The 12,043-nt window shown below is 44.9% G+C and overlaps 1 protein-coding gene across 6 annotated transcripts in view; it reads right to left on the bottom strand.

Moving 5' to 3' along the window:
* LOC144128093 (adenylate cyclase type 3-like) overlaps positions 1-12,043 on the bottom strand; it is a 394,302-nt gene that overhangs the window by 39,168 nt on the left and 343,091 nt on the right. For all 6 annotated transcript variants that reach the window (XR_013313680.1, XR_013313679.1, XM_077661173.1 and 3 more), the window contains 5 exons: positions 7,129-7,445; positions 5,080-5,158; positions 2,959-3,117; positions 1,968-2,114; positions 595-693 (listed from right to left, as the gene is read on the bottom strand). Coding sequence is in view for 4 of the 6 variants with exons in the window: in XM_077661173.1 (XP_077517299.1) it covers positions 595-693; positions 1,968-2,114; positions 2,959-3,117; positions 5,080-5,158; positions 7,129-7,445 (801 nt within the window). In the remaining 2 variants the exon portion in view is untranslated. The remainder of the gene's footprint in view (positions 1-594; positions 694-1,967; positions 2,115-2,958; positions 3,118-5,079; positions 5,159-7,128; positions 7,446-12,043) is intronic.

Below are 12,043 nucleotides of genomic sequence, written 5' to 3'. Positions count from 1 at the left end.
TCAACTTCGAATCCAGATTTCTTTGAAATAAATGCATCTTTCGCTCCCGGAGAAGCGTCACCAAAGCCATGAAATGCCGAACTATCAGATATTGATAACAAAAAAATTTTGATAGGGTTCTCCTCAGTGTTCTTTTAAGCACGGAATGCCCAATTCTGCATATGTGGGCATTATCCCATTAGCTATCGCGTAATACCTTGAGGGCGCCCTACAATTTTTTAAAATGTAAATGTGAGTGGAGATGCTTTTCAAAACTGAAGCTTGCTGTCTACGATGCAATGTTTAACATTTAAAAGGGCGGAAAACTGGAAAAGTCGGTTGAAATGCCTTGTGATTCTTTTTCTCTATCGTGTGTTGCCTTCTGCGCTTTTTTCTGCTATGCAATGTTTTACATAGCCTTCGTTTGCTTGCCTTGTACTGCGCCAGGTATTATACGCGCAGTGAACATTTTTTTTTTGCTACCAAAAAGGTGCGCTTGTTGAATTTTTCCTTAACATGAGGAAAGCTACTACCAGTATATGGGTCAGACTGCCCTATCGGCACATCTGCCTGCACATCTACAGCATCATGTGATGCACAAAAAAAGTTAATCACCTTGGGTTCGTCCTCTTTGCTGAGCCCGCTGGCCGCCATGTAGCTGGAGCCGATGGTCTTGATTTTGAGGATGTCCCGGAACCGACTCTGCTCCAGGAGCTGGAAGGAACCGGAAAAAGGAGGCGGCTGCATTTTATTTTACCTTTAGTGAGATGAAATGATTGCCCTTAATGTGGACACGACCGATGTCTTAGCTAACGGCATGGTGGGACACGTGAGATATATAATACATAGCACCGAAGGGAACGCATTGCAAATCTTGCGGACATTTGGGGAGTTGTGACGCGTAGCAGAGAACAAACTGCGAAACACCTTAGCTTTTTTACGCTACGCCGTTATTTTGCACCTTGCTATTTTGTTTCGATCTATCCGTTTATTTTTGCCTAGCTTCTGTTATTCCTTACTGTTTATTTTGCTAATTGTTTGTTTTTTTTTGTTCTACAGTAGATTGTTCTCCCATCTTTGCTTTGATCTGTAATTTCTTTCTTCACTTTTTATATAGGCATTATATATTTTTTTCTATAGGCTTTTTACCGCAGCCCTTTTTTTTGTACTTGTCCGACCTCTTATTCCCCATCTCATACCATTGAAATGAGTACATCGAGTGGTAGTCCGAATAAAAAACCAAACCACAAATGGTTGTTTTCATCTGTTTTAAAACGCAGAAAAACAACGCTGTTTTTTTTTTGCTGAAAGTCACTGAACTAAAAACTTGCCAATGATCGATGCACTGATTACTGTTCGGCACGGCAGGCGATCAACGTTTTTAATCTCGCTGTGTGTTTCTAGTGAGGCTAAGCAATATGTTGAGCACTTAGCGTTAAATGTCACAGCTGTGCCTAGGACTTTCCATCCGCAGCGATACTGTCACAAACACGCGGTGTTGACATCAGGAAAACAACTAAACTTGGCAAATTGGAGGCGACGCCATCGTGTGGTGAAACTGCGAACGAAGGCAGGGACAGTAAACCGATAATGCTTCGTCGCGCTGCCTTATTAAGTCTTGTGTATTCGCTCTAGGTCAAAATGAAATCATCTTCGAAGTTCTCTTTGTACAAGAACTTTTCGCTCGACGTTCTTTGTAGTCAGCTTTTGGGCAACCTGCTAGAGATGACTCCGACTGCCTGTCATATGAGAGTTTTCAACACGTATAGAGGTAACAGGCAGATGCAGAACGTATATCTATTAGCACTGAGAAGGTACCGCGGACGCATTTGCACCTCCGGGGTAACGGTCAAACCAGCAAAACTTCAACGTATCTGTGCGAGGCATCTACGTGCACTATCTAATAGACAACGCGAGAAACGAAATCCGAACCGCGCCGCCAACCTAAGTACAACCTCATAGGAAAGGAAGAATCGGGGAGGCCGTACCGCGTCGAAGTCCGAGATGACCTCGTTGAGGAAGCGAAGGCACTCGAGGCCCTGGTTGTTGACCGACTCCTCGGTGTAGAAGTCGGAGAAGTTGGGCATGGCCGCGAAGAGCACCCCGACGGCGTCGTGGCTCTTGCTGTACAGGTCCTGGACGACGTGGGAAACGAGAAAAAAAAAGTCAGCCATGGTTGATGTAGGCGAGGTGGTTGCTTTCCAAACAGCAACCTCACAGGCCTCTCCAAATCCTTGCGCTAGGTCACTGGCACGTGCCCGTGACAATCTCTGCTCGCTACATGCATCGTGTGGAATATGTTGCATTAAGGCGACGTTTGCTGATCCCACAAAATGCACCTATTGGTCGGTTTCCTGGGACCCAACGCGAGGAGAGTGCAGTTTACTAACGGCATCCCAGAGTGGCCATTTTTTTCCTTCTACCGCATGACGTATCCTCATCAGGGCACCTGATAGTTTGGACAGTAAGACGTGTTTTCGAGTAGCGGCATAATAAGCTGAACCTGAAAAATTTTCTCACACGCTGTTATGGAGAAATGAAAATGCTAACATTGCGATACGCTGACGGCGGCGACGATAGTTGCAACTACTTTTGCATCGAGAGCTACACTACGCTAGCTCTTCGAGCCTTCAGCGTGGCACCCCTTGAGCTCCGTGGCGGCGCCGTGGCCTTGGTCATGTGGTGCGGAGCAGCGCGCCGGCGAAACCGAGCTGCAACAGCTGTGCGCATGCGCCGTGTCGAGGGGGAGAGAGTGAATCCATGTCCAGGGAGGAAGATGAAGAAGGAACGCCCAGCGAAACGGAGCGGCGAAAGACCGACTTTGCAATTCGACTGAGCGAGCTCCACGCAGCCAGATGTAGCTATCTCGTCACTCCAGGTTTAACCAGAGCTAAACCATGGTCAATTTTTTAAGCAAGCCTTTCATCCAACTTAAGGATGAAACGAATAAAGGCGCTCCTATTTTTGATTCCCCCTCACCTCGTCCAGTCTGCGGCGTCCGAGGAAGACCTTGGCGACGTGGGGCGGCAGCACGTTGTAGACGAGCGCCTCGTTCTTGCGACGCATGTCGGCCACCTTCTCCTTCTGCTCCTCCACGTCTTTCCGCCACAGGAAGAGCCGCCGTGACGTCAGCTCGAACTGCGCATGCGCCCCAGCCACACGCAAAGCAACAATTCAAAAAGTGTAGTCTTCTAATGTTGGCAGTTCAAGAAAGCTTTGGAACTAGCATAGAGCTCACGTCAGGGATCACTGAAGGACTAGGGAAAGTGAATCCATGGCACTTGTTATCACGAGAACTTCGAGATACCTCTGCTGCGAGAGCAAGCAAAATAGGCTAAACTGCTCAACTAATAGGGGTCATGGTAAAATTCGTATGGAGGACCGAGCGCCAAATCAAACTTCTGCTCGTAGAAAGATGGCGACAGAACACGGAAGGGCATTCTAGTAAGTGAGGCTTCAGTCTGTATTGTTCAGCACAATTTTCCGCTGCATAGATACCGCAGGTGTCGATAATTTGGCGATGTTTAAAGTGCCCCGCTTAGCTCAATTAACAACAATCGTCTTCGAAACGTAGCAGGTGTGAAATACACTGTAGCGGGGAGGACAGTTAACACGGGGTCGCTGAAGGGAGCCTTTAACAAGTTATGCGCCACCTCATTTAAATCAGTCCCTTGTGGTCAAGCGTCCATATGAAATGAGGAAGACACATTTGAGGAGGAAGCAGTGGAAGCAATGTGTTCAATATGCGGGAGTGAACGGATGAATCGAGAAACGAGCACAATGATAGAGAAGAAGCAATGACTGCCACTGCGGAAAGAAATAGTTGCGCAGAGCAAGCACGGCTGCCAGAAATCTGGCGTAATAAATTGTAGTGAAATCAGGCAGTCGTAGAGAAGAGGACCATTGTAGTGAAGGGTAGAATAATCCCACAGCTGAATTTTCGTTGCCGTGTAGGGCGCCGGCTGCAATCGTAACGTTAGCCGGCGGGCTAACGAGTTTGCATTCTTGAAAAAGATATCATCAAAAAATAATTTCAACAGAGACCCCACTGTTGAGTGCAGGAGGGACGTTGTATAATTCGTCATTTAATGGATCCTTTCTTCCACAATACCTGAAATAAGTCAACGTCATCCGCTTATTTATTCCAATTTCAGCGAGAAATGACGCTCATTTCAGCTGAATCAGCAATAATAAGCAGTTTTGAGGACATTTTCAAGAAATTCTACGGCATGTGCCAACTTCCGGTCGGCTTTTCTGCTCCCCTTCGGCGACATTTAATTACAGTAAACAACGCGCAAACATATTTTCACGGGACGTTTCGCCCTCTCCTTTCATTGCTGGGCAACCAAGTGAGGCAACAAAAGCTTGTCCACGAATCCCTGAAAAGTCGTCTTTGTCTCCGCCGGACCAACTGGCAATTACGCCATCAACTCGCGTTTGTTCTCTGAATCCATGCTGCCCTCCTGCCGTCTTCTGACTTTGCACCTGTCATTTTTGCTTCTATCCGTAAATGCCGTGCCAATTATGGAAAAAAGATGCTAAAGTTCACTTTGCCCACTAGCATAAATCAGCTACTACAAAATGACATAGATGTTACGAGATTGTCGATGAAAAAGTTCTGCGATATATTTACTTAGATAACGTATGTGTTTTCCACTTGTACCTATTTTATTAACTAGGCATGCTTGTTCTGTATCTTTTTTTGCAAATACGACAGTAAGCGTTTTATGTTTTGCTTTTTTCTGATAATGCAAACATGATTTCTGCGATTGGTTTCTATATGCTGTTTAACCTTCCATTGCCCTCTCTGTATTTTTATCGATGTATGTATTCATGTTGTGTAACGTAATATTTGCCACCCCTGGCGTAAAAGAATGGGTGCACTGGCCTAGTCAAGCCTTTCTGGCTTTTTGCCTGTGGACGCAACATCCCCTGATGTTGAACAAAGATCAAATCAAATCAAATCTCCTGTTTGCGTTGTCTCTGGTTTCCTTCCAACAATTTTAAACTCCCGTTCTCAGGACTGAACAAATTTGGAGCACGCTCGTACAGCGGAAAAGCATTTCATGTGGGGGTGCGCGTTCCTTCCCGAGTCCGTACCTGTCTCGAGATGATGACCAGGGCCATGGCGATGGCGACCAGGTAGATGAGCTGCGCGACGCCGTGGTTCAGCAGGCGCCTGCGAGTGCGCGCACAGTGCTGTCACGTGACTACACAGGAATTAGAATGCGTGTTAAATGCGATAACGTCGCCGAAAACCATCCGCCATCAGTCCTCGCAGGAGCGTAAGGTGACACATACGTTTTAGAGGCTCGCGCCTCGAATCTAGACGGTTTTTGACACTGTACTTCGAATGAGAGGAATCTACAGGAAGCTAGGAGGGCTATTATGTCAATCTACAGAACATTGTGCCGAGAGGGTGGGCAGATGGTTCTTGGCACTCGCAAAGGGAACAAGGGAGGAGAAAGCCTCAGGGTGTTTGCCAGAGTTTCTACAAGAGGACTTGTCTTCGCTTTATAATGTACCGGGCAGGCATTCTAATAAGATGCATAGGCCTAAGATTTGCTTCTCGGGCTTCACGCTCATATACATTTATTTATTTATTTATTTATTTATTTATTTATTTATTCATTTATTTATTTATTTATTTATTTATTTATTTATTTATTTATTTATTTATTTATTTATTTATTTATTTATACAACACTGCCAGCTTCAAGGTGAGGCTGTCAGCAGGAGCAGGGATATGAAAAACCCGAACTAAGTAATACGTGCGCCAAACATATCGACACACAGTGATTTCTTTCTACAAACGAAGATAAGAAACAACCTGCAAAATGCGCTCACGAATGACAAAATAGCAGCTACAACAGTTACAATGCAACCTACTCAAGCAAATAAAGCGCAGATAACAGCGTCTAAAGGATTCAAACTACAACTGAAGAACTTTTACAAATAACTCAGTATTTCGTCGGCATTCCGCAGTATTAGCTAATAGCCGGTTTCAATCACGAATCGTCTTCCGAAAAAAAAAATCCGGATTGCTCAGATAATCTAGGATATGCAAATCGAAAGCTGTCTGCGTTCATTGTGTTCATTAGCGTTGACAGCGTTCTAGACTCCGATGATTTTGAGGAAAGGAAGGGAGCATGACTGGCTCCCTGGGTCAGTGGACTCCTCGGCTGCGCTTTGAGGTACGTGGCGGTGGTGAGAGAGAGCGAGATGTGGGCTGCATGCATTAGCGCTGACAACCTTTGTGGCAGACACGCGGCACGTACTGGAGCAGTAGGCCGCAGCATTCATTGGGTGACCAACCTCTCGCCATCAACCATTAACTGCCACCTGCCAGTGTTGGCGCGCTGCCTATCCAGTGGGCTGAACGCACTGAACGTTACAGATTCCAAGCTTTGTCTGCTCGGCTAGATCACATGGTCAGGCAGCAGCCGCTCCACGGCTGTGGAACCCCGGCGCAGCGATGGCGAAGACTCGGCTTTCGGCGCTGCTAGGCCAGTAAAGATTTCGCTCTAAAAGACTTTGCTACTCACCGAGGCCTTGAGTGACCTGTCAGCGTAATAAAATGGCAGAAGACAAGCGATCGGCTTATGTAAGCGAAACCGACGCCTGCTATTGCTATTGGCATGCGCAATTCAATTTCCAGCCTCTCATGTTTTGCGGATCAAAGTCACGGCTTTTCCTGGCGTCATAACGACATTACTAACCATTACAAACTTGAGCGGAGAATTTACCCACCCCCGGACAAGCAATTGGTAAAGGCGCAGAAATGCGTCTGGCGAAGATTGCAGACGAGATCATTCTTCAACCCATATGTGTTAAGCAAAGTCTACCTGACGTTCAGCCGGAATGCAAATGGTGTGAGGAACTGGCAACCTATGACCACATATTATGGAGTGGTAGCATAGTGCCTTCACCGGCGGAGACTATGCGTGATCCTTCTCTCGAGCAGTCGGAGGCCGTGTCGGCCAGCTCAGAACCGGTCGCCCAGACTAGGGCCGTGCAGTGGGCCACCCAGATCGCCATCACCAATGGGTTGATGGCCATCTGGCACGGAATCGTCCGCACATGCGTTCTGATCAAAATAAAGTTTTTCCATCCATCCCTTTGCCGGCCACTGCGGGTTACAACACTCACTCGTCCGACTGTGGCTGCCCAGAATCGGGCACGACAGTGGATGGAGCCGCCGCGTCGGGGAGATCGAGCAGAGGGTCGGGCCCCTGCGTCGACGGCGGCCGGAACTGGTCGCTGAGGGGCGGCAGCAGGCAGAGGGCGCACTGGAGCGCGCACACCAGCGCCAGGAAGGCCATCTTGGTCAGGTAGCTGAGGCGCACCAGCACGGCCACGGCCACCAGCGCCAGCGCCGCGACGCTGGTCGAGTGCCGGGCGGTGCTCAGCAGAGGGTCCTCCTCGTTCCCGGCGTCCCGCTGCGCCCCGTTGATGGAGCCCAGCAGCTGCGAACAGGGAGCAAGAACGAAGCGTAAACATCTCCGCCAACGGATGTGCTGCTTTCCATTGATGGCGGTATATGTTTCGTAGCATGACGTACGTCGCTGAAAATAAATCACTTCCGTCGGTCGGAGAGAAGCGCTTTATGAAAGTATCGCCCAAAACGTAACCAAGAAGACAAAATCCCGCCTGTAAGGTCAACTTTCAAAGCAGTGAATATATGTAGGGACACTGAGGACATATACAAAAGTCGGCCTGTGTCGATAGGGTACCGCGTTTCAATCGCGAAAAGACCATTCTCGCCGAAAACGGAGCTTTTATAAGGCAGAGAAGAGCAAGTAACGAAATTCAGGTGTCGCCATCATCGCCCGATTTTGCAGTTGAAATGCACATTTCGACCTCGTTGTTTTTATTTTAGTGTCCTTTTTTTGGTAAGGACGTCACGAGTTTAATTCGCTGGCTGGAAGATCTTTACAGCAGAAGGCCCGTTGTTCCTCGGGTTTCACATCGCAGTTGTAGAAGTAGTAGGCTTAACCGGAAGGCGGTTTCCGCGGTAAGAGGACAGTGTAGCTTGAGTGGAGGCGCGCGCAAGCGGAAAGTGGTCACCGTGGAAGGAGGCGGAATGCGCGCTTCCAGCCCCAGAGCTTTGCGGCTTACCAAGAACGGATCGTCGTGGCGCACTTGCTTTCCGTTCGCTTCGTTTTGCCTGAACAGAATGCATTCGGCACGAGACGAATTCTGCGGGAGCGAATACGACTGGAAGTTCCTTCTTTTCATGCTTTGAATAATCTCCGTTCGATTTGCCTAGGTGCAAGTAGCTCAAATTGAAAAAAAAAAACTAGCTCAAACTTTGGAGCCCAGGTGTCAACAAGAAAGCGACTTTATTCATTCATACCCTTTTTCACTTTTCTACTTAAACAGACTGTCACGAGGAGTGGGAGTGGCCATTTATGTAAAATATTCTTATAAATGCGAACTCATTGAGGAACTTTCAGTCTCGAGAGAAAACTATGAAATACTAACATTACGTCACAACAAATTCATAATATCTGCAGTCTACCTGCCTCCTAGCGGAACTACGATCTCTTATGCCAAAATCTAAACCATCTTCTAGAATTCTGCTCTTTAAACCAATATAGCTTAGTTATGGGTGGAGATTCCAGTGTTAATATGAATGAGAAGAGCTCAGCATCATTAACATGCTCTAGCATAATTTAATCGAATGAATTTACTAACGTGATCCCTTCTCCAACAAGAATTATGCCATCTAGCCTGAGCATCATTGATCTTTTCACAGTTAATGTTGACATAGCTGTTCATTGTGCTGGCACTTTGTCGTGTGATATTAGTGACCACTGTCCAATTTTTGTATCCGTTAAGAAGCGCCGTTGTGTGAGCAATTCATATCCTTTTATAAAGTTCCAATCATTCAGTAATGGAAACGTAATCTCGTTTCGACAAGCCATACAGAACATGGATTGGTCAGATATTTATAATTACACTTGAGTGAATGAAGCGTAAAATTCATTCATTGAAAAGTTTAAGGGTATCTACTGTCCTCATCTCCCATGGGTAACGAAGCGGAAACATAAAAAATAAGGAAACCTTGGATTACCCTGAACTTTACCAAAAGATTAAAACAAAAATTAAACTTTATCAAAAGTTTGCGTTAGGCAGGAACAAAGAAGATTTAGTTGTTTTTAAAAATTTTAGGAACTCTATGAATACAGAACTCTACGTAGGACACGAAGAGGGTATTATCACCAACTGTTCCAGGAAAATAGGCGCGACAATCCGAAACTACTGTGGCGTGCTGTGAATGAGAAAATCAATAGCCCAAATAGCAATGAGAACATCGGTGAACTTTTCATTGATGGATCGCCAGTAACGGGTGCCGCCTTAGCGGACCGCTTCAATCGATGCCTCATTAACCTGCCAAACACTACTTACAATAAAGATATGGCTCGCTGTATTGCAAAACAAGTTAGCAGTTCCTTGTTTCATCAGCCTACTGACCCATCTGAAGTTTTTTCTATGCTTATGCCACTAAAAAACAGCTCTAGCCCGGACACTGAGGGTTTCACTATTAAGCCAATTACATTTATTGCCGACCTTCTTGCACCATGTCTATCGCATATTTTTTAACCTAACCATTTCTTCCAGTGTATTTCCGAATAAAATGAAGCAGGCGAAAGTTATTATTCTTCTTAAAGGTGGCTCAAGGCATGACATGAGCAATTACCGCCCGGTGTCGATCCTAACCGTATTTTAAAAACCACTGGAAAAGATTTTACTAAGGCGCTTGGAACGCTTCTTCAATCAACACTCCCTCATAGATGATTGTCAGTTCGGTTTTCGACCAGGCCTATCAACTGAATCTGCTCTGCTGACACAAAAAGAACTCATTTTACGAAATACAGAAGAAAAACTACTAACCTTAAGCATATTTATTGACTGTAGCAAAGCCTTTGACTGCATTAATCATCATATTCTACCAGACAAATTGCAGAAGTATGGAGTCGGGGGAAGTGCATTGCAGCTGATGACATCACATCTTGATAAACTTCAGCAGTGTGTTAGCATTAACGGCTTGTGTTCCTCCTTTGAATATATTAATTGTGGTGTACCTAAGGAAGTATATTGAGTCCTTTTTCTCAATTTTATGTATTAATGACCTGGCTCAGATTACAGATATGGCAAAAATTATAATTTATGCCGACGACACTAGTTTGTTACATTCGGGATTATCTACAAGTGAATTACTTGTGAAAAAAAAATCCGTTCTAGAAAAAGTGCTACACTGGTCCAATATGAACTCCTTAAAAATTAACAACACAAAATTTAAAGCAATAATTTTCCGTCCAGTAAACCGCACAGTATCTGCACTTACGTCGCTAACCCTGGGCACCAATAGCATTCAAATCGTCACCAAACACAAAAATATAGGAGTCATCCTTGACGAACGTCTTAAGTGGTCTGACCATATTCAACACCTTACAAGTAACTTATCAAAAACTGTAGGTGTCATCTGTTGACGTCGCGATATACGACCTCTAGAAATTAAGAAAATGATATACCATGCATTACTTCACTCCAAAATTAACTATTGCCACTTAGTCTGGGGGACCACAGCCCGTACACATATTAACCACATTCTCATCATGCAGAAAAAGGTCATCCGTATTGTTTACTCCGCCGATTACGTGGCACATATACCACTGTTATTTATCCGACACAATATTCTACCAGTAAACAAAATTAACGTTAGAGTACATTGTCGTGCTTCTTATGAAATTCATGACCTCCCACTGTAGTAAATTTTTCCTCAAACTTGCGTCCTTACAAAAAATGGACCCACCAAGGTATACACGTCAAAGAAAGATATGGACGGTACATCAGGTTCGCACCAACTATGGGAGGCAAATGATGCAATTCGTAGTTCTTAACACATATAATTCAAATGAATGGTGGTGCGAAAAAGCTGGCTATAAAAGAAATGTTTTTATGAAAAATTTTCTCAGTCGTATGGAGGATAATAACAGTTTTTGCTCTTAAATATTGTTTGTTGTACATGCTTGTACATCCTCACTAAGTCTCCTTATAAACAGAAAATTTCGCCTCTCTATCTCTAATATCTCATAGTGAACATCGTATTTTGTACTCATGTCTATTCCTTAAAACAACTTAGTAGCGTTGTGTTTTAGACGTCTGATCATGATTTCATAGATTATTCCTCTTGCCTGTCATATCGCGCAATCTTCACTTTGGTTTAATTAGTAAAAAAAATTACATGTTTCATCTCTATTGCGCTTCGAAAGTGCATGCCTTATCCAAATTCACCCTTTACTTTATCATGTTCATGACTTTATGTATGCTCTCTGCTGCCTTGTAATGGGTCCCGGGCCTAGTAAAGCTAATACTGTAGAAGCTTAGGCAAGTTGGTGTGACATTGTTTTCAGCAGCGCAGGGGACAAAGGACGAGACAAGTGCACAGACACGGCGCTGTACTTACAACTGGTCTTTATTGAGGCGATTTCCACTACTTAAATACAGTGGCAACCAATTTCAAATGAAAAGACAGATACACAAAACAGACTGGCAATAATGACAATTCCTGAGCACAGGTCTACAGTGGCACAAGACCAGCTGCACACGTTTTTTTCTATTCTCATCAAGGAAATGTAGTTCTTTATCAGACAGATAAATCACTCGAAAAAAGAATCGAAGTGAAGCCCATGAAATCCATAGATTCAAAGATGAATGCGTAAGCGTTGCCTCAATAGCCCTGTCTGATAAATAACTACATTTCCTTGATGAGAATAGAAAAACGTGCGCAGCTGGTCTTGTGCCACTGTAGACCTGTCCTCAGGAATTGTCATTATCGCCAATCTATGTTGTGTATCTCTCTTTTTCATTTGAGATTGATTGCCACTGTATTTAAGTAGTGGAAATCGCCTCACTAAAAACCAGTTGTAAGTTCAGCGCCGTGTCTGTGCACTTGTCTCGTGCTTTGTCCCCTGCACTGCTGAAAAACTAGTAAAGCTAAGCTGTAGTAGCTTTTTGCCCAGGGGCCTTTTTCTCTTTTAGAGAAATAAAGAATATG

Source organism: Amblyomma americanum, chromosome 4 (genome assembly GCF_052857255.1).
Source record: "Amblyomma americanum isolate KBUSLIRL-KWMA chromosome 4, ASM5285725v1, whole genome shotgun sequence".
NCBI classification, from domain to species: domain Eukaryota; kingdom Metazoa; phylum Arthropoda; class Arachnida; order Ixodida; family Ixodidae; genus Amblyomma; species Amblyomma americanum.
Note: the sequence above shows the minus strand (reverse complement) of the source record. Positions and strands in the feature narration are given on the sequence as shown.